The 19,910-nt window shown below is 54.4% G+C and overlaps 2 protein-coding genes and 2 non-coding genes across 8 annotated transcripts; 3 read left to right on the top strand and 1 right to left on the bottom strand.

Annotated features, from left to right (window-relative positions):
* Positions 1-2,918: 2,918 nt before the first annotated feature.
* On the top strand, positions 2,919-9,381 carry RPS3 (ribosomal protein S3). The gene is made up of 7 exons (XM_071564873.1): positions 2,919-3,030; positions 4,431-4,561; positions 4,804-4,897; positions 6,235-6,329; positions 6,887-7,074; positions 8,480-8,675; positions 9,313-9,381. The coding sequence occupies exons 1-6, from the start codon at positions 3,001-3,003 to the stop codon at positions 8,671-8,673; spliced, it is 732 nt and encodes a 243-aa protein (XP_071420974.1). The 5' UTR covers positions 2,919-3,000; the 3' UTR covers positions 8,674-8,675; positions 9,313-9,381.
* Positions 6,508-6,654, top strand: LOC139681073 (small nucleolar RNA SNORD15). Its single transcript, XR_011699461.1, has one exon. It is a non-coding gene; the product is annotated as a small nucleolar RNA SNORD15 (small nucleolar RNA).
* On the top strand, positions 8,120-8,267 carry LOC139681067 (small nucleolar RNA SNORD15). The gene has a single exon (XR_011699460.1). It is a non-coding gene; the product is annotated as a small nucleolar RNA SNORD15 (small nucleolar RNA).
* Positions 9,382-10,878: 1,497 nt separating the features above from the next.
* Positions 10,879-17,188, bottom strand: SERPINH1 (serpin family H member 1). 5 transcript variants are annotated; one of them, XM_071564905.1, is made up of 6 exons: positions 17,100-17,188; positions 15,989-16,032; positions 13,828-14,434; positions 13,515-13,613; positions 12,924-13,156; positions 10,879-12,776 (listed from the first exon to the last, which is right to left on the bottom strand). In XM_071564905.1, exons 3-6 carry the CDS (start codon positions 14,408-14,410, stop codon positions 12,474-12,476), a joined length of 1,218 nt encoding a protein of 405 aa, XP_071421006.1. In that variant the 5' UTR covers positions 14,411-14,434; positions 15,989-16,032; positions 17,100-17,188; the 3' UTR covers positions 10,879-12,473. The 5 variants fall into 5 exon arrangements, with proteins under 5 accessions (XP_071421006.1, XP_071420989.1, XP_071420998.1 ...); XM_071564888.1 differs by lacking the exon at positions 15,989-16,032 and having other exon boundaries at positions 17,100-17,184; XM_071564897.1 differs by lacking the exon at positions 15,989-16,032 and having other exon boundaries at positions 13,828-14,431; positions 17,100-17,181.
* Positions 17,189-19,910: the final 2,722 nt, after the last annotated feature.

Here is a 19,910-nt window from a genome sequence, read left to right on the forward strand (position 1 = left end):
GGGGTGTTGATTTTCAAGCCGTATCCATGTTCTCCCAGGTGGGAATTCTGCTCCTGGGGGTCCACACACACCTTTCCACTGGAGCAAGAGCTGTTGCTGCTCCAGTGTCAGTCCTGCTCTTGCATTCCAGCTGCAGGGAAGGGGATGGGATTGGGGCAGCTGAAAGCCATCTCTGCCTGGAGGCACAGCCCTTCCCCTGCTGCTGCAAAGTTTGCAGGGCTTTGTGCCCTGTTCTTGCCAAGCCCAGACAGAATAAATCCTCCTGAGTGTGAAATGTTTACAAAGGGCTTGTAAACTGGCCCTGACTCTGCTCCTCCAGGCCACGTTCCCACTCCATCTCCCTCAGCTTCCTCAGGAAGTTTTCCAGAGCTGCCAGAGTGGTGAGTACCTCAGTGAGGGGGTTGTACAGCAGCAGCAGTGAACTCCAATACTGTGGCTCCTGCACTGAACTCCTGGCTGAGTCAGACTTCACAAATGCTTTCCAATGGGGCTTGCAATCCATCCTGTCTCTGCCTGAATTACCTTCCAAGGCCACTCTCCATCCATTTAATGCAAATTATCTCATCCTGTCCTGCCCTTTGGCCACCCCAACCCCTGCAGCGCTCAGGCTGGGCACAGAGTGGCTGGAGAGCAGCCAGGCAGAGGGACCTGGGGGGACTGAAGGACAGGAAGCTCAACAGGAGCCACCAGTGTGCCCAGGTGGCCAAGAAGGCCAATGGGATCCTGGCCTGGATCCAAACTAGCATGGCCAGCAGGCCCAGGGCAGTGACCCTTCCCCTGGACTCTGCCTTGGGGAGGCCACACCTTGAGTGTTGTGTTCAGTTGTGGGCCCCAGTTCAGGCAAGAGATTGAGGGGCTGGAGCGGGGCCAGAGAAGAGCAACGAGGCTGGAGAAGGGACTGGAGCACAAGTGCTGTGGGGAGAGGCTGAGGGAGCTGGGGGTGTTTAGCCTGGAGAAGAGGAGGCTCAGAGGTGACCTCAGCACTGTCTGGAACTGCCTGAAGGGAAGTTCTGTCCAAGTGGGGGTTGGTCTCTTCTCCCAGGCACTCAGCAATAGGACAAGGGGGCACGATGGCCTCAAGCTCTGCCAGGGGAAATTGAAGTTGGAGATCAGAAGGCAATTCTTTGCAGAGAGAGTGCTCAGGCATTGGAATGGGCTGCCCAGAGAGGGGGTGGATTCCCCATCCCTGGAGGTTTTTCAGCTGAGCTTGGCCGTGGCACTGAGTGCCATGATCTGGTAAAGGGACTGGAGTTGGACCAAGGGTTGGACTTGATGACCTCGGAGGGCTTTTCCAACCCAATCCATTCTGTGATTCTGTGATCTCCACCCCAGGGTTCATTTGCCACAGCTGCTGCCTGGACAAACTCCTGAGCTCTGCAGTGCCTCAGGTGGAATCGCTGCTTGGAGCGAAGGGGATTTGGATGCTTTGCTCTTCTAGGCTTCTGCACAACAAGGTGCTGGGACACGACTGAACCTGCAGGATTGGCCTTGATCTGGTTTCCTGGTGTCCCAGCAGGAGGGTTTGGGCTCTTGGGCACGTGGGACAGGAAGCCTGTCCCTCTGAAGGTGGTGGGGACCCAGTTTTGGGACCCCTCGGAGGCCACGTGGAGACATCAGCATCCCACAGGCACAGGACTGGGTCTTGTGCCCTGTCCTGTGCCCTTAGATCCTGGGCAGTGAATCCTTGGGGAGGAGGGAGGAGGGAGGAGGGAGAGGAGCCACTCGAAACTTCTCCCACTCTGGAAACTGTCTCCACTGACATCTAGTGGCAAACCAGGCTTTTCCCTGGAAAAGAGGAGAGCTGGATCCCCATAGGCCGTGCTGGGCAGGGACTGCACTGGTCATACTGGGAGTCCCTGCATGAGCAGAGCCCCAGGCTCGGCCAGGGCAGGGGCAGGGGGCACAGCAGCAGGAATTCCTGCCTGGAAAGGGTGGTCAGGCATTGGAAGGGGCTGCCCAGGGAGGGTTGGAGTGTCCATCCCTGGAGGTGCCCAAGGCAGGACTGGCTGTGGCTCTCAGTGCTCTGTGCTGGGGAACAAGGTGGGCATCGGGCACAGGGTGGGCTCCAGGGGCTGGGAGGGCTTTGCCAAGGTGGGCATCAGGCACAGGGTGGGCTCCAGGGACTGGCAGGGCTTTGCCAGCCTCGGGGATCCTGGGATTCTGTTTCCCTGGGTACACATCTCCAAGAGGAACCTCCCAGGAAGCCAGGCAGCTCATTCTGTGTTTTGTGTTTCTTCCCTGGTGTCCTGGCTCCCTCCTGGGAGGTTGGCAGGGCAGAGCTTCCCTTGCTGCCCCTTCCCAAACACCCCCCGAGCACTGGGGGCATTTCCATGGGATCCTTCAGGTTGGAAAAGGCTGTCCAGGTCATGGAGCCCAACTGGGAACCGGCAGATCTGTGATAAAAAGCAGCTTAAACCTCTGCTTCTTACCACGGGGCAACTCCAACCATTATTATTACTTACATAATAAATCAATCCAGAAACCATTACAAAAATTCTGTTGGGACAGGACACAGGGAATGGCTTCCCACTGCCAGAGGGCAGGGATAGGTGGGGTATTGGGAAGGAATTGCTGGCTGGGAGGGTGGGCAGGCCCTGGCACAGGTTGGGCAGAGAATCTGTGGCTGCCCCAGCCCTGGGAGTGTCCCAGGCCAGGTTGGAGCAGCCTGGGACAGTGGGAGGAGCATCCTCTAGTTCGGTGAGAAGAGCACAGCGGCCTCTGACAGCACGGAGCGGGCAGGGCGGGCGTAACCCCAGGCCGAACTATTAGTTATATTATATTTGGTGCCCTGCCTGCCCTGCTGGCCCCTCAAGCCGGGTTTGGGGCCTGCGCCCGCCCTGTGGTCACACCGTCCCAACATGGCGGAGTGACTCGGACTACATCTCCCATCGCCCCCCGCTCCCGTCCACGTGACGGCGCGCAGCCAATCAGACGCGGCGCAGGGCGGATATAGCGGCGGCGGCGGGACCCACACTCCTTTCGGCCGGGCCGCGGCTCAAGATGGCGGTGCAGATCTCGAAGAAGCGCAAGGTGAGTGTGGCCGCCGCGGCATCCCGGGCCATCCCCTGGCGCTGCCGCCGCACCGGGGCCGGCCTGGGGGCCCGGCGGGGTGGGGGGCGCGGCGAGATGGCGGCAGGCACGGCGGGATGGCGGTGGATGCTCAGCGGCGGCCCCGGCGGGAACATGGCGGCGGGATGAGGGGACGCTCCCCCGCGGGCCGGGCCGGGCCGGGGCTGCGTTGAGGGCAGCGGGGAAGCAGGAGCCCCCGCGGCCCGGCCTGGGGAACCCTCCTCAGGGAGAAAAGTTCGGGGTTGGCGGCTCTGTGGATCGGGAGGCCTGCCCTGGGTCGGGAGCGAGCTTTGGGCGGCCAGGAGTGGGACCTCCTGCCGGGGTTGGATAGGGCTGGGATCTCACTAATTCCTTAAATTGCGAGCGAGGTAAAGCACTGCCACGGGGCAGCAGGAGCTGCCATCCCGGCGTGCAGGGTGGCTGTGGTGCCCCAGCCCTGCCAGGCGCCTGTGGGTGCCCCAGGCCAGCGTTAAACCGGCTCCAGATCCGCCGTGAACGAGAGTCAGCAGCGAATATAATATAATAGATCACTGATAACTCTCCCAGGGTTATACCCACTCTGCCTGGGTTTTGCTGTCAGAGTGTTACAAATATATTTGTAAATCTAATTGTGGAAGTAGTTATGCTAAGGTTTACGGGGTTTAACTGGGCCTGTGGTGGGGTAACTTGAAACAGTAGTGGGGGCCCAGAAACTATTGGGAATTTGCTAGGAACAGCAGGACAATAATTAAAGGGATTAGTGAAGTAAATAGAACCTGAGGAAGAAAACAAACTGTTGCTTAAAGATAAGATTAGAATCAACATATGTAAGAGGTTTGGTGGTGGGTGCCTAATTAACCAGAATCCTGTGTTAGACGAGCGTGGTAGATTTTTAACCCTTGGAGACGGACATCAGTTGTATACATATAACCTATGTAACTGATTTATGGACGAGACCGTGTGTCTTTGTGCACGTACAACGCTGTAGAAAAGGTATAAAAGCAGTCTTCAAGAATGGCTCGTTGGAATCCTGGCTTAGGACAATAGTCCCCAGGTTTCCCGGGCCCAGCAAATAAAGCACCGCATAAACTGATACTCTCTCGGTTTGTGTTTCTGTGAACGGGCAACAAGAGGATGCTGTGCTGTTATCCCAGAGTGGTTTGGGTTGGGAGGGACCTCCAAGATCATCCAGTTACACTTTTCCCATGGGCAGGGACAGGTTCCACCTGCAGAACCTTCTGCTTGGGAGTGGGTTATTCCTGGGAACTTCAGGGGACAGGGTTTAATTTGTCTCCGTGGAGACAGGGACTGTCAGGCTGAAGGATGGTCCTGGGGGTGAATTGCCAGTGAAAAGAGCTTGACTTTGCCCGTTTGTCCCTCAGTTTGTCGCTGATGGCATCTTCAAAGCTGAGCTCAACGAGTTCCTGACCCGGGAACTGGCTGAGGATGGGTACTCCGGGGTGGAAGTCCGGGTCACTCCCACCAGGACCGAGATCATCATCCTTGCCACAAGGTAACTGAGCTGCTGGTGGTGTTGGTGTTGCTGCTGGTGCTGCTGCCGCCTCACGGGGCTGGGCAGGGCTGGAGCTGGAAGGGAGGGATGTTGTTCCAGGAGGGAGATCCTGAAGGGATGTTCAGTGACCCACCAGTGTCGTTCACTTACTGAACCGAGGGAGATGCTCTGGATGTCTTTGGGGTGGTCCCGGGCTCACACCTGGGGACACTTTTCCCACCTGGCCTGTTGTTTGTTCCCAGGACCCAGAATGTCCTGGGAGAGAAGGGACGCCGGATCCGGGAGCTGACAGCGGTAGTGCAGAAGAGGTTTGGATTCCCTGAAGGAAGTGTTGAGGTAAAACCACCTGTTGGACCAGCTGGAAGTGGGGGCTGCAGCTGGATCTGGGATGCAGCTGGATTTGGGATGGCAGGGTGGGGGCTGGCATGGGGTGCCTGCCCTCACAAACTGCCCTGGCACTGACATGCAAAATGTGTTGCTGTTTGTGCTGTGTAAGTGCTCTCACTTCAGGTTTTCTCTGGTTTCCCAACAAGGAGGACACAGATAAAACTTTGTAGATTTGCCTGTAAATATTTTGTAGAAAATGTTGTCCCAGTATTCAGGGGAGAAGTCTAAAAACACTGGGGTTGTATTAGTTTATTGCTGTTACCCTTGTCAAATTCATAATCCTTCTGTCCTTACAAAGAAACTTTTGGCGCAGAAGAATCTTGGAAAAATAGAAAGTAATTTTTGATCTTTCAATGTTTGAAATTTTTTGATCTTTTAATTTTTCCCTGCTTATTTTAGGGGGGTTGGACTAGATGGCCTTTAAAGGTCCTGTGCAACCCAAACTATTCTGTGATTTTATTCCATAAAATCTGCTGCTCTCAAACAAATGAGGGGGGGGAATGTGTGTTCTGGGGTGATGCTCACACGTGTTCCTGCTTGGCCAGTGTTGCTGCATTACACAGGGAAGGTTGCTGGTTGTCTCCAGCAGGTGGTTAAACACACAGCTCACTTGGAATAATGAGTTGGGGTGTCTGCTGCTTCTGAACTGTCAGACCTTGGCCCCTCTGAGATGTTGGATTTAATACATCACTCTCTCAGCTTTCCAGAGTCAAAGCTTTTCTGGGGTTTGATTTTAATCCTTAAGCAGACTGGCCTGACTGGTGTGTTAAGCAAAGCTCTTGTGTTTGGCTGGAAGCCTCTTTGCAGTGACTCTTCTGTTTTGGGGCTGTTTGGAGCAGCAGCTCTTTGGCACTGCACCCTGGATGTTGGAGCAGCCTCCTGGCTTCCCATGGAGTGTTCTGTGTGTGCCTGGGCTCTGCCAGGAGCAGGAGACAGGCAGCAGGGAGTGCAGGGAGTGGAGTGTCCAGGGGTGAGGCTTCAGCTGGAAATGTGGAAGGACTAACTGACCCGGGTGTAGAGGATGGGGCATGGAGTAGAATAGTCCTCCTGTGTTCTGTAGAAGTTAAGTTTACTGGAAAGGTGCCCAGGGAAGCTGTGGCTGCTCCACCCTGGAAGTGTCCAAGACCAAGTGGGACAGGCCTTGGAGCAGCCTGGGCTGGTGGGAGGTGTCCCTTAACAGGGGGTGGAACTGGGTGGGCTTTGGGCTCCCTGTCAGCCCAACCCGTGCTGTGCTGAGTGATGCTGCAGCCCAAAGCACAGCCTGTCTGAGCTCTCTGTCCCCACAGCTCTACGCTGAGAAGGTGGCCACCAGGGGCCTGTGTGCCATCGCCCAGGCCGAGTCCCTGCGCTACAAACTCCTGGGAGGGCTCGCCGTGCGCCGGTGAGTAGAGCACGGGACAGTCACCTCTCTCTCACAGTCATTACCTGTTCAGGCGTCACAGGTGAAGCCTTGGAGCAGATCAGGTTGTCTGGTTTAAAGCTTGCATGTGTTGCTTTGTGAATCTGTGGGTGGAGGAGCGAGGCTGTGGCTCAGGGGACAGTGCCCTGCTCTCAGATCCCTTCCGTGATGATCCGATGACGAGTCAGATGCAGGTGGCTCTGGCTGAGGGACCTCTGCAGTGTCATGTTCTGTGATACTGCATGAGGGCCTTCAGCAGGAGCCTCCTGTCACCAGTGAATGATCTGGAGGCATTTGTCTGAGAAGGGACAGGGACCTGCATCCCTGATGTGGGTGGACTGTTCACCCTCAGCTCTGGAGCTGTTCCTGTGTCACAGAGAACATGTGCTGGTCACTGTCCCCACTGCCTTAACAAGTACAAGCCACAGCAGTTTAAGTTGAAGTGGGATGAGCAGTGCTTGGCATCGTGGTCAGATGTGTCCACAGAGTCCTGTGGGTCGGAGGGAGGGCTCATGGTGTGGCTGTTCCTGTCCCCGCAGGGCCTGCTATGGTGTCCTGCGCTTCATCATGGAGAGTGGGGCCAAGGGCTGCGAGGTGGTGGTGTCGGGCAAGCTGCGGGGGCAGCGCGCCAAGTCCATGAAGTTCGTGGATGGTTTGATGATCCACAGTGGAGACCCCGTGAACTACTACGTGGACACAGCCGTGCGCCATGTGCTGCTGCGGCAGGGTGAGTGCCTGGGCAAACAGATCCCAGACAGATCCCAGCTCCTGCCATGCTGGGCCTGCAGGGTGAGTGCCTGGGCTGCACAGCCCCCCAGACAGATCCCAGCTCCTGCCATGCTGGGCCTGCAGGGTGAGTGCCTGGGCTGCACAGCCCCCCAGACAGATCCCAGCTCCTGCCATGCTGGGCCTGCATGCTGGCTGTGCCCTCTGGCACCCGTGGGGTGGTGACTCACCTGGGTGTTTGCTGCACTGCTGGGCCTGCACAGGGGTTTGGTTGTGCTGTCATGGGTAGTTCAGACTCTGAAAATCATGGGGTTTGGGACTTTTGCAACTAAACTCTCACTGTGGAGTTTGAGCATTACATGTGAAGGAGAATTACATTTGGGAATCATAGAATGGATTGGGTTGGAAAAGACGTCTGAGATCATCAAGTCCAACCCTTGGTCCAACTCCAGTCCCTTTACCAGATCATGGCACTCAGTGCCACGGCCAAGCTCAGTTTCAAAACCTCCAGGGATGGGTAATCCACCCCCTCTCTGGACAGCCCATTCCAATGCCTGAACACACTCTCTGTGAAGAATTTTTTTCTGATATCCAATGGAAAGTGAAGGGGCCTTCAGCAGCCAGTGGAATTTTGTGTGGTCATCCCAGGGCTGGGGTTTGAATGTTTCTAGTTGAGAAACTGAAAACAGTTTGTGGCTGTAGATTTTCCAGATATTCTCACTTGTGTCCTGTGGCCTCTGAGGTAATAAATCAACTTACAAATGAGACACCTGTTGAATGGGTTTAAGAACTGGTGGCAGTTTGGATCCAGGCTTTCCTGGCTCCTTGGGATGGGCAGAGAATGTGAGTGCTACAAAAAGAGCAAGTGCCAGACAGTTTTCCCCCATAGCTGTGCCCTGGCAAGTCTTCCCAGCTAAACCTGCTGACATCTGTTCCTCCCCCTGGTAAAACGCAAATGAGTTGTGCATCTTACCTGGCTCTGGATGATTAATGGCAGAGCTCCTGGTACAGGGACACCAGCACAGACAGAGCTGCTCTCACCCTCCCTTCGGTGATGATACGATGACGAGTCAGAAGGGACCTGCTTGTGTCATTGCAGCCAGGTCAGTGCCACGTTCTGTGGTGCTGTGCCAAGGCTGCCTTGGCCAGGCTGTCCTGCTCCTTGGATGATTTAGAGGCATTTGTCTGAGAAGGGATGGAAAAAAATCACTGGAATTGCCTGGGGAAATGAGCTGAGTTCTCCCAGAAAGAGGGCAGGTTTAAAAGCTGGGCTAGGATGAGGTCACAGGAATGAGATGTTAAGCTCCAGCATGTCTGGGTTACAGTGTTGGCAGGAGATACTTTGTGACTTTGGTCCATGTGAGTGTGCACTGAGCATGTCACTGTTGTCCTGTCACTCTTTGCAGGAGTACTGGGAATCAAAGTAAAGATTATGTTGCCTTGGGACCCAAGTGGAAAGATTGGCCCCAAAAAGCCTCTGCCAGACCACGTCAGCATCGTGGAACCCAAAGAAGAGATCTTGCCCACCACCCCCATCTCAGAGCAGAAAGGTGGCAAACCAGAGCAGCCAGCCATGCCTCAGCCTGTGCCCACGGCCTGAGGGTAAGTGCCTGTGGGCTGTGGGAGGGAGGTGTCCAGGAGAATCCGGGTGGAAACGGTGTCATGCCACCAAAAATGCTGTCAGGTAGCTGGGATTCTGGGAAGACGGGCAGGGTTGGGTTTGAGCATTGCCTTGGATGAAGGGAATGTGGTTTTAAGGGCATGTGGCAAAGCAGCTTCAGAGAAGAGATGATGATGTTTCTGAAAGGGCATATCCCTATCCCATGTTGTACAGCATGGATTTGGGAATCTTGGGTTTCTTGGAATGATTTGAGATACATGTTGGAGAAGGGTTCTGTGCCTTGGATATGTTGGCACTGTCCAGAGTGCAGGTACCCCCCAGATATCCCCTCTGCCCCAGGGTCCAGTGTGGGATAGTGTTGGAAGCCGTGGAGCACAATGTGCAGGCTGCTGTTGCAAGGAAAGAATCCCAGTCTGAAATCCCATCAAGGAATCTGGCTGGGAAGATCTGCCTCAGTGGGAAAAGGGGGATTACTGACCAAAATGCAGGAAGTGAGAGATTCCATTTAATGTGGGAACTTGGAGCCTGTTAGTTTGTTTGTTCCATGTTTGAGGTAGGACCATGGTTATGGAAAAGAGTTTGCCACCAGCTCAGGCAATGTTTTGTTTTTTGTTGTAGGGTTTCCAACATGAGGAACCAGAAGCTTGGCTGTCCTGAAAACATCTCTTAATAAAATCACAAAAGACAGTGTTTGTGAAGGTGCTTTTTCTTTTTGTGCAAGGTACACTCCAGGAAAGCCTTGCTCCCACTTCTGGTAGGGAAGGAATGCTGTTGCATTTCTTCCACCTCGTTCCTTATGGAATGAACTTTGCCAGATCCTGATGCAAAGTGGGGAGAAAATGCTGATTTCTGGGCAGAGTTGGAGCAGCAATCTGCTGGTTAGAGGGTCATGAGCCACAAACGCTCCATGAACTGGAGCACTGCTGGCTCTTCCCTCATCCCAGTGCCTTTTCCAGGGTTTCCAGAAGGGGGAGCTTTTTTAGCAATGTCCAAGCCAATGGCATAATTTGTATCTTTCTGACTTCAGCTGAACTATTGCTGTATTGTGCTTAATGTTTTTATTACTTCTGTGCATCCTTGTCCCTTGGCAGTGGAAGGATGTTCAGGATGTGGCCTCCCCCTTGAGGAACATCTCTATTCCTTACAGGAACAGGTAACCTGAGGTGGACGTGGGGGTGAGATCAAAAGTGACACTGGAAATCAGGCCTTTTGTGCTAAGCTGTGAGAATGGGAATACCTGGCAGAAGTTTCATGCAGAAATGGGAAGAGACAGCTCCTGTGCAAAACCAAGTTGTTCAGAATTGGAGGAATTCTGAGCCTGTTTCTTGCATTTAAAAAATGTACCAAAACCCTTGTTGCTTCGGAACAGCTTTCACAGCCAGGTTTCATTTTCCAGGAGGTGTCTCTACAGGAACTTAGGAGCTGGAATTTCAGACTGCTGGTGTCAGGAACTGCTCTGTTTGGCTGTGTGTGTGGCAGTGGGAGCCTTCCATTCCCAGCTTCTTGGACACCTGGGCTGGCTGGGAATGTGGCTGAGTGTCAGAAACATGTTCCTTCTCAGGGTGTGAGTGAGTCTGTTTCAGGGTTCTGTGTACATCTTTCAGTGGAAAGCTTGAAAATTTAATACATGTTTCAGAGTAAGTAACAGCAACATTAATTATGGATTTTTTTTAAAATATGGAAAAAATTGGAAATAGGCAGATGAGCTTTGTCGCTTCACAGGAGAGGGAAGTGTGTGAAAGCTGAAAGATCTGAGGCAATAAAAAGTGACACAGCTTTGCATGTTGTCTCTAAATTCTTAAAAACATCCCAGTGTGTTGGAAATTATCCCATAATGGTCAAGGTGATGTTTTCCCCAGGACAAAAAAAGATGACGATTTAAAGCTGTTTGGAATGTGAGTTGGGGGTAGAGTGAGCTCAGGAGCTTGGGGGAAGGTTTTAACTTTCAGTATTGCTATTCCAGGGTGAATGCTGGATACTTTCAGGAAAAAAATTCCAAGTGAAGTGAAAAGCTGACCTGCTAAAACTTGTTTTCTCAGGATTGTCATGTGATGGGAATTCAGCTGTTGCTGTTTATGGAAAAACATTACGCCTCATACTTACATGAAGAAAAAGATGTCTTGGATTTCAGGATGGTAAAGAACCTCCCTAAACTTAGGGGTCTCCACCCAAACTGTGCCAGAGTTTCATTGAAAAAGTTTTATTGCAAAATTATACAACTGTCACTGTGTGGCACAAGAACAGACAATAAGAGCCCTCAGACACCCACATCCAAAATTATTCCCAAGATCCCACAGTGTGTTCCTGCCTTGCCCCCCCTTTTTTACCTCCTCCCCATCCTCCAGAACCTTCTGCAGCGTGTGGGGTCAGTGCTGACTCACCGGGAAGTGTCCAGGCTTCCTGGGCATTGGATGCATCCCTGGGGATCACCTGCCTCCCAGCAGTGGGGAAAGCTGGGAAGGTGCAGTAGTGGGCTTCTAGGACAGCAAGGGAGTTGGCAGGGGAATAGAAAAGCAGAGCCAGGTAGTTGCTCCGTGGTTGAAGGCACTTCCCTTGGGATGCAGAGATTTCTCTCCTTCCAACAATCACTGCAGTGCATGGCAAGGCTTACCTGGCACGTGCTGGAATGCTGGTGGGATCACATCCATTAACCTGATGATACCCCTCAAAAAGAAGTTAAGAAGAGCCTCCAAGTCTAGGCTGGCTCAGGCTGTGGAACTTGCTAATGATCAGACATAAATAACTATAAATACATTTGGGTTTGAGCCATCCCTTCTCCAGGCCAGCAACCAGGGAGCTAAAATTGCAGGGAGCTGCAGCAGGGGAGCACTGGGAAGGAGGCAGTGGCAGCTCCACAGCTTGGTGTTTACACAGGGAAGCTCAAAGGAGTGCCTTGGGCCAGCCCCCATGGAGCTGACTGGAACCAGCCCTGGCCCTAACTGGGATAACCCTTCACAGGGGGCGAATTCTTTCCCAGTCCTACCTGCGGCTGCAGGAGCACCAAGAGACATGGAGTTCTCTGCCTGGTACAGAGTGTTCAATTCCAGCTGGTGGCCCTGGTGGTCCCAGAGGGCTGGAGTGGTGAAGAGACCTGCGGTTTATTTTCTGGGAGCCCAACCTGTCCCTTGACCTCTTAGTTCTCTGTGAAGTGTTGAGCCCCACTGGCCCTGGTGTTCTACCTGAGGATGGGCTGCTGTGGTTGAGGCTCCCAGCACTCACCAGCCCTCACCCAGCTGGGCTTATGCAGGACAGAAGGGCACAACTCCATGAAACATCCATTCTCCAGCTGTCCCAGTCCTGCTCCCAAGGCTGGACTGCACAACTGGCCCTTGGTGCTGTTACAAACCACTGAGGAAAGAAGAGAGCAGCAAAGAAAGCAACCAAAGCAGTGCTGGAGTGGTGCCACCAGGCATCCAAGCAGGAGAAAGGTGAGTGGCAGGGAGATGGAAGCACTTGGGATGAAGGGTGGGAGGCAGCAGCAAGGTATTGAGCAGGAGGCTTAACTAGTGCAGGGAGGAGCTGGGCCAGTTCCCTTCCACTACCGGTGCCCCTCTTGTGCCAGGCTCCCCTCATCCTCTCTGGAGGTGGGTTTGTGCAACAAGGACTTTGGGGTGAGGTAAAGTGTCTGCTGGTTTCTCATCACAATGCACCCTGGTCTGAATAGCACCCATGGTTCGAGAAGGATACGAAAGAGTTTCCCCTTTTTCGAAATCGCCCGCTACAAACACACAAACCAAAGCTCTGGGAAAAGGTAAAACCCCAACCAAACAGCCAACCAGCTACAACTCATCCCGCATCTTGTCGCCCTTGGGCCTCACGAGCCGGCCAATGAAGAGAATGGAGTTGGTTTTAGTGTCCTTGATCATGAAGATGAAGGGGTGGTCAGCATAGAAGAGCTTGGGGTTCCTCATCTCCTCCCGGCCGTAGATGTCGGCGTCGTAGGGGTTCCCATCCGTGTCCCACTCCAGGGCCGCGGCGTGGAACACGTTGGACAGGTACAGGTCCTTCTTGCCAGAGATCTTGGACAGGTCAGCCTTGGTTTTGTCAATGGCTTCTGTCAGGCCCAGGCCACCCAGGTGTTTCTAGGAGGAGAAGAGAGGTGAGCAGCCCTCCCAGAGGTGACACGGCACAATCCTGCCCAGCCATGGCTGCTGGAAGGATGGCAGCCCATCATCCCACCATAGACCCTCCCATCCCAGAGAACTGTTTTCCTGAAGGACCTCCCTTACCTGAAGGTCATGGCTGACTTCCAGGACAACTTTTGGCAGTGAGATGGCCACTGATCTCTTCTTCATCTTGCCAGCCCAGGTCTTTAGCTGCTCCTTATTCAGCAGCTTCTCAACCCTCTCCAGAGGCTCCACGTGGTTTGGCATAATGAAGATCATGCTGGAGAGCTTGTGAGCAAGTGGCATCTCTACCACCTGGAGCTTCTCTGCCTCATCATCGTAGTAATTGTAGAGACCTGGAAATCAGAAGCAGGAAATGGTGAGATGTGGAGTAAAGGCAAAGCTACACAAACCTTGTTGGGAATCCACCCTGGATCTTCTGAGCCGTGAGGTAAGTGCATCTGGATCATTTTGGGAACTGGCTCAGCATTACTTGAGTTGGCTGTGGCTCCAACTGGTATGATGAGCCGGGATTTGTTCCCATCAGCCAATAATAATCATGGATTCTCTGCTCACAGAGAGCCTGAATCAGCAGAACAAACACACCCTGCTTTGTTCTCACGTATTCCCATGAGGCACAACAATCTGGGAAGCAGCTGCTGAGCCAGGAACGGGAGCAGCAATGAGCACGACTGGGTTGGCTTTGCACCTTACCTGTGCGGTGCATCATGGGCACTCCCACGGTGTAGGAACGGGTCACCATGAAGCCACGGTTGTCCACCATCTTATGGTGGAACTTCTCATCCCAGTGAGCTGCAGGAAAGAGAAAAATCCAGTAGGAAAATGGAATGGGTGGTAATTTCATGCTCTGACAAAGAGCCTCCAGTGGACACAGGATTTGTCCACCTTCCCTTTGGGCTGCTGGATCATCTTTAAGGCCCCTCCCAATCCAAACCCTGCCATGGTTCTGTGCTGGCTCAGGGTGGGTTTTGGGTCACTTGTACCAAGAACTGAAGGTGGAACTTACGCTTGAAGAACATGGCATTGACAATGAGGGCACCGTCAGTCTTCTCCACATCCTTTGTGACCTCGGGGAGTTTCCCATCCGTGGTCTGAGCTGCCCACTCATTGATGGACTTCAGGGCGCTCCTCTTGTCGCGGAAGTTGATCTTGGAGTGCTCATAGTTGTAGTGCTTCTTGCTGCTCTTCACGAAGTCGTCGGTGAAGGTGATGGAGGCGGGGCCGTAGAGGCGGCTCCCGATCTTCCAGGTGACGTTGCGGGCGGTGCTGTTGCTCACCTCGTTGAGCAGCTCGGACAGGCCGCTGTGCACGTACTCGTCGTTCAGCTTGTCCGCGCTCAGCACCGCCTTGGCCTGCGACGCCGTGCCCGCCTTGCCCCCGAGTGACACGAGGCCCAGCGAGGAGGCCACGACCACGGGGGACAGCAGGATGTTCTCCATGTCCTTGTCCTTGGCCATGGCGTGGTAGAGGTTGAAGGCCAGCGTGGTGCTGCGCTCGGCCAGCGTGGTGGCCTTGTCGCTGAGCTTCCTGTCCTCCGAGGGCACGGCTGCGGCCAGCCCGCACAGGGCAACCCCCAGCAGAACCCACATGGCTCCAGCGGCTCCCAGGACCTGCTGGATGAGAAGAACTCACCATCAGCACGATCCCAACCCGTCCTGGAGCACTCAGAGGTCCCAGGGGCTCTTCCAAAGAAACCCACTCCGTGGTTCCAGTGACAGGCAGAGCATCTGCTCCAAGGCTTCCCTTGGGGTGCAGCAATCCCAAATCCACTGGGGGATTTCCTCTTCAGGAGGCCGGGCTGTGCTCTGCCATTCAGAGCCTGAACATCTGGAATGGCAGCTTCCTTTTTAAGGAATTGGACTGTATTGCTATTCATGGACAACTTAAGGAGGGGCCAAGGAATGGAAGCAACAGGCATTTCTGAGCTGATCTCAACAGGACAAGGAGGAATGACTTTAAACTGAAAGAAGACAAGTTTATATTAGGTACTGGGGAGAAATTCTTCCTGTGAGGGTGGGCAGGCCCTAGCACATGTTGGGCAGAGAAGCTGTGGCTGCCCCATCCCTGACAGTGTCCAAGGCCAGGTTGGATGGGGCTTGGAGCAACTTGGGCTAGTGGAAGGTGTCCCTGCCCATGGAACCCTCTGGGCTGGTCAGGAAAAGCTGAAATCAGGACCTCTCTGCTGCTCAGGGGCCACACAGCAGTGCTGCCCCTTGATCCAGGGGGTATAGCAATCAGGGACAGGGACTGCCCTCTCTTGGACCAGCTGGTCCCCAAATCCTCAGCTTCCTTGGCACTAGATGGAGCACATGAGTTTCCACCAAGCCAAGGCACACAGGCCCCTTGAGAAGATCCAACACTGTCTGCTCAGCTCTGTTGCTCTGTTTTGCCTGTACAACCCTGCCAGGGGGGAACTGGGACAGAGAGAGGTGGTGGAGCTTCATTTTCCACCAGAGTTCATGTGTTGGGTTGATGCACCTCATTCTGCGGTAGGTGCTGCATTCCTAGTGAGGGCTCTGAGCCATTACCTCTGCCAAACCTGCCCACTGCCCATTCCCAAATGCCTGAAAGCTCTTTGGGGATCATCCCTCCTGCCTCCAGGGCTATCCCCCGTCCCCACACCTTCCCTCCCTCCTGCTTTCCTGCTGTTCCCAGCAAACCTTCCTTCTCAGGCCTTAAATTCCACCCTGCTCAGCTCTGGGCGAGGACAGGCTGTGTCATGCCCAAAGTTACTGAAGTTTCCTTCCTTGGTGGTCCTCTACTCGCACCCTGCTCCGGGCCAGCTCCTGCAGCAGGGACACGGACCGGGCTGCAGAGGGGCAGCTCCAGGGTTAAAGGCTCCAGCGCAGGAAGCGAAGGGCCCGCTGGGATTCCACATGGAAGGAAACACGCACGGGAGCCCCGGGCAGGGAGTGCGCAGCTGCACTGGGACCCTTGGCCGGAGTGGGAATGGCCAGGGTGGGAACTACGTGGCCTCAGGGAGGGAGGCGATTCCTGTCCTACAATCCTCCCGGGAGCCAGCCCTCCGTTAGAGGGGAATTCATCCCGGCCCCCTGAAGAGCAAAGCCCTGTGCACCAGGCTCAGAACTGGCCCCGGCACACTCTGGAAGGGCAGACACATCGAAAACCCCAGGGGGTTCCTTTGGCCTTCTCATCTCTAAAGATACCTTGAAACTGTTTCATAGTGAGGTCAACGTTTGCCTTTTTCACTCTGAAAGAAAACAGATACATGGAGTAGTTCTCTGGCGAGCAGCGAGCTCATCCTCTGCTTGAAAAAGGCTCATTCCTCCAGACTCGGGGAGAAGTTTGGCCCCGGGCGCTGGGCTGTGCCCGCTGACGCAGCCCCGCCGTGCCACAGCAGGGAAATTCTGCCCTTTCTTGGAGATTATCGCTGAATTCACAGCCCAGGGTGAAAACTGAGGGAATCCGGGGAATGCACAGCCAGCAACATCCTCTCTGCTGCTCGCACAGCCCAGCCCTGCGAGGGGCCGCCCAGTGCCAGCGTGGCATCCCCGACACCTCCGGGGGGACCCGCGGCATCCCCGACACCTCCGGGGGGGCCCGTGCCATCCCCGACACCTCCGGGGGCGCCCGTGCCATCCCCGACACCTCCGGGGGGGCCCGTGCCATGCCCGACACCTCCGGGGGGGGCCGCTCTCCTGCGGGATCGGGAGGTGTCATCGCCCGGAATAGCCAGCCAGAGGCACCCACCCTGTTTATCCCACGGCCAGGACAAAGCCACACAACCAAGGCCGTTTCCTGTCACCCCGGGGATGGGACACTTGGCCAAGGCCAGGTCTGCCCGCCCTGTGCGGGGGCTGCAGCTGGGCTGGGCTGGTCCTGCAGGGTCCTGCAGGCTCCCCGGCTCCGCTGGAGAAGGGGCTGGAGCTTCTCCAGCGCTGCTCCGCGACCGTCACACGCAACTGGAGCTCCCTTTACCCCCGTATTCCCTTTTGCCACGCCCTGAAAGTTTCTGATGGGTGCACAAACTTCACTACACGCACCTCTGGCAAACTGGAGGTGACGGGATGAATGTTTTAATATCTTTTCTAAAAAAAACCCAGAGCCAGCTCATGGGGAATCCGTACCCCCTATACAGTCCCCATTTCATCCCAATGCAACCCACTCCCCGTACACCCCCTTTTCCCGTTCGCCACCTCCCCCCATACACTATCCTCCCTCTTCCCGACTTTTTCGCCCGATGGCCAAGGCGGAGGATGCGGGACCCCCAATCCCACCTCGTTCCGCTGCAATCCGGGGCGGGGTCCCCCCTCTCACCTGCGGGCTCGGGACGCGGCTTTGCTCAGCTCCCCTTGTGCACCTCCCGCGCCGGCGGAGGGGGTTTATAAGGGGCCGGGAGAAACTTCTGGAAAGTTGGGAAAAAGCCTCTGAAAACCGCTCGGGGAGGGAGAGGAAGGGGAGGATCCGTGCCGGCTTTCCCGACTCGCCGCCAATGGCGAGGCAGCGCCGGCCCCGCGGCCGCCGCAGGGGGGTCCGAGGGATGCGGGGGATGCGCCTCCCGCCTCTGCCTGGCCCCGGCCAGCCCTGCCCGGGATGTGCGGGGCTATTCCCGGCCAAAACAGGGCTCTGGCCTTTTTACGGGGCTCTGGTCCATCTTGCTTCCATCTCCTGCAGCTGGATGGTGGTTGGCACCGGAGACAGGAGGTGATGGTTAATCGGTATTTGGGGTGCCATCGTCTGTGATGCCAGGGCTGTTTCAAAGAGCTTCAGCCTCGACCAAAGCAGTGAGAGGCAGTGAATGTTTAACATCTGCCCCTGGTTCAAGCCACATCATGCCATCTAAAATGTCCCTCTGATTGGTGACACCCAAGGGAGAAGGGAAGGCTCCAGGGAGAACAGAGAGACCCTACCAGTGCCTAAAGGGTCTCCAGGAGAGCTGGAGAGGGACTTGGGGCAAGGCATGGAGGGACAGAACACAGGGAATGGCTTCCACTGCCAGAGGGGCAAAAAGAACTCACCATCAGACAATCCTAACCCTTCCTGGAGCACTCAGAGATCCCAGGGGCTCTTCCAAAGAAACCCACTCCGTGGTTCCAGTGACAGGCAGAGCATCTGCTCCAAGGCTTCCCTTGGGGTGCAGCAATCCCAAATCCACTGGGGGATTTCCTCTTCAGGAGGCCGGGCTGTACTCTGCCATTCAGAGCCTGTGCATCTGGAATGGCAGCTTCCTTTTTAAGGAATTTGGCTGTGTTGCTATTCATGGACAACTTAAGGAGGGGCCAGGGAATGGAAGCAACAGGTATTTCTGAGCTGATCTCAACAGGACAAGTGGGAATGGCTTTAAACTGAAAAAAAAAAAAAGACAGCATTAGATGAGATATTGGGAAGGAATTCCTGGCTGTGAGGATAAGGAGGCCTTGATACTTGTTGGGCAGAGAAGCTGTGGCTGCCCCATTCCTTGAGGTGTCCAAGACAAGGTTGGACAGTGCTTGGAGCAACCTGGGCTGGTGGGAAGTGTCCCTGTCCATGGCAGAAAGTAGAACTGAATAAGCTTTAAGGTCCCCCCCAACCCAAACCATTCTGGGCTTCAATTATTCTGTGGAAACACTTGCATTCACTCCGCAGGGACCTGAAGGCCAAATGAGAGCCCCCTGGAGATCTCCCTCCTATTGCCGAGGTCCCCAGAGGCTGCTCTTCCACCCCTCTTCCCATCTGCACTCACACCCACCTCTCCTCTTGCCCTGCAGCTGGGCCTGATGAAGCTATGACCTCCACACCCACCACCCCTCCCACCCTCCCAAAGTCCCCCTGCAGCACAGCCGTGGGATCAGCAGCTGCCCTGGGCTCTGTCCTTCACTGCACTGAAACCCAGGGGCAAAATAATGCAGCTTAGAAATGCAAGTATTCCAGCCCCAAAGCCCTGGGGAAGGGGTTAAGTGCTCCTGCCACCCTGCACCAGGTGGCTGAGAGTTCTTGCAGCAAAATATGTGCCCTGGAGAGGTTTCTGTGCTGACTCACAGCACTGAACACTGCTCAGTTCCAGGTTTTAAACCAGCAGGGGATTGTTTTCATGGCAATGTGGGATACAGGGATATTCTAGTACCCCCACTCCTTCAGAACCTCACTGACAGTTCCATTAACATGCCTATGTCTCCCCTTCCTTCTAATAACCCGGTAATTCATTTCCCCCCCTAGTTTTGGCTCTGCAGGTTTTTCCTCTTCCCTCTGCAGACAGGGCCCAGCAAGTTGTTGCTTTAGCAAAAAATAGCATCTCATTTTGTCTTCTGGCTTTGAGTATTCTGGTTGTTGTCCACCTTACTGTGGAATAATCACCTCATTCCACTTCTCTTCACAGGCCCCTAATTCTGGAGGATGGCATCAAAAAATGAGTTTCCTTCTGACTGAACCACCCAGGTGATGCCACATGAGGAGACACTCCACACATTTGCACAAAACCTGTTACGGGGGAAAGTGCCAGAAGGTCTCAGGGTGGCATTTTGGGTGCTGGGCATCCTTGAGATGCCTGAAGGGTCCCCAGTTCTGTGTGAGTTGTTTATTACTTTTTCCTTTTTCAGCGGTTTGTGTGGAGAAAGAAGTACCTGAACAAAGCACATTTCCAAGCTACACCTTCTTTGGGCATTTTGCATTTAAACAGTGCCTTACTCTGCTGGTTTTCATGCCAATAAGTTCAAAGGGCCCTGATGTCCTCACATAGTGATGCTCAGGGATCAGCTCCCTTCAGGAAGGGATCCAGTGGCAAAAAGAGCATTGAAAGAGCTTAAGCAGCACATTTTTGTTCACTAGTGTATATTTGAAGCAGAGTGCACTGCTTTGTGTGTGCATAAAGAGTCAGAATGGGTTTTGATAGCACAATTTTGGCTTTATTACTACGTTGCCATAGTAAAAAAAAGGGAAATTGCTGATAGCAGCGCATCACTACAGAGGTAAAATATTCCTGGTCTGTACCAGGCAGCTGAGAAATGAGAAAAACTGCTTTAAACTCCCACTGGCAGCTGGTTCTCTCTGCCAAGCTCTGCTCTGCTCCACCTTCAAACCCTTCTCTGTAATTACTTCCCATGTATGACTTTTTTCCTTCCTAGTGAAATTTAAAATAAACTTTCTTCACCT

The sequence above is a fragment of the Pithys albifrons genome, chromosome 1, assembly GCF_047495875.1.
Source record: "Pithys albifrons albifrons isolate INPA30051 chromosome 1, PitAlb_v1, whole genome shotgun sequence".
Classification (NCBI taxonomy): domain Eukaryota; kingdom Metazoa; phylum Chordata; class Aves; order Passeriformes; family Thamnophilidae; genus Pithys; species Pithys albifrons.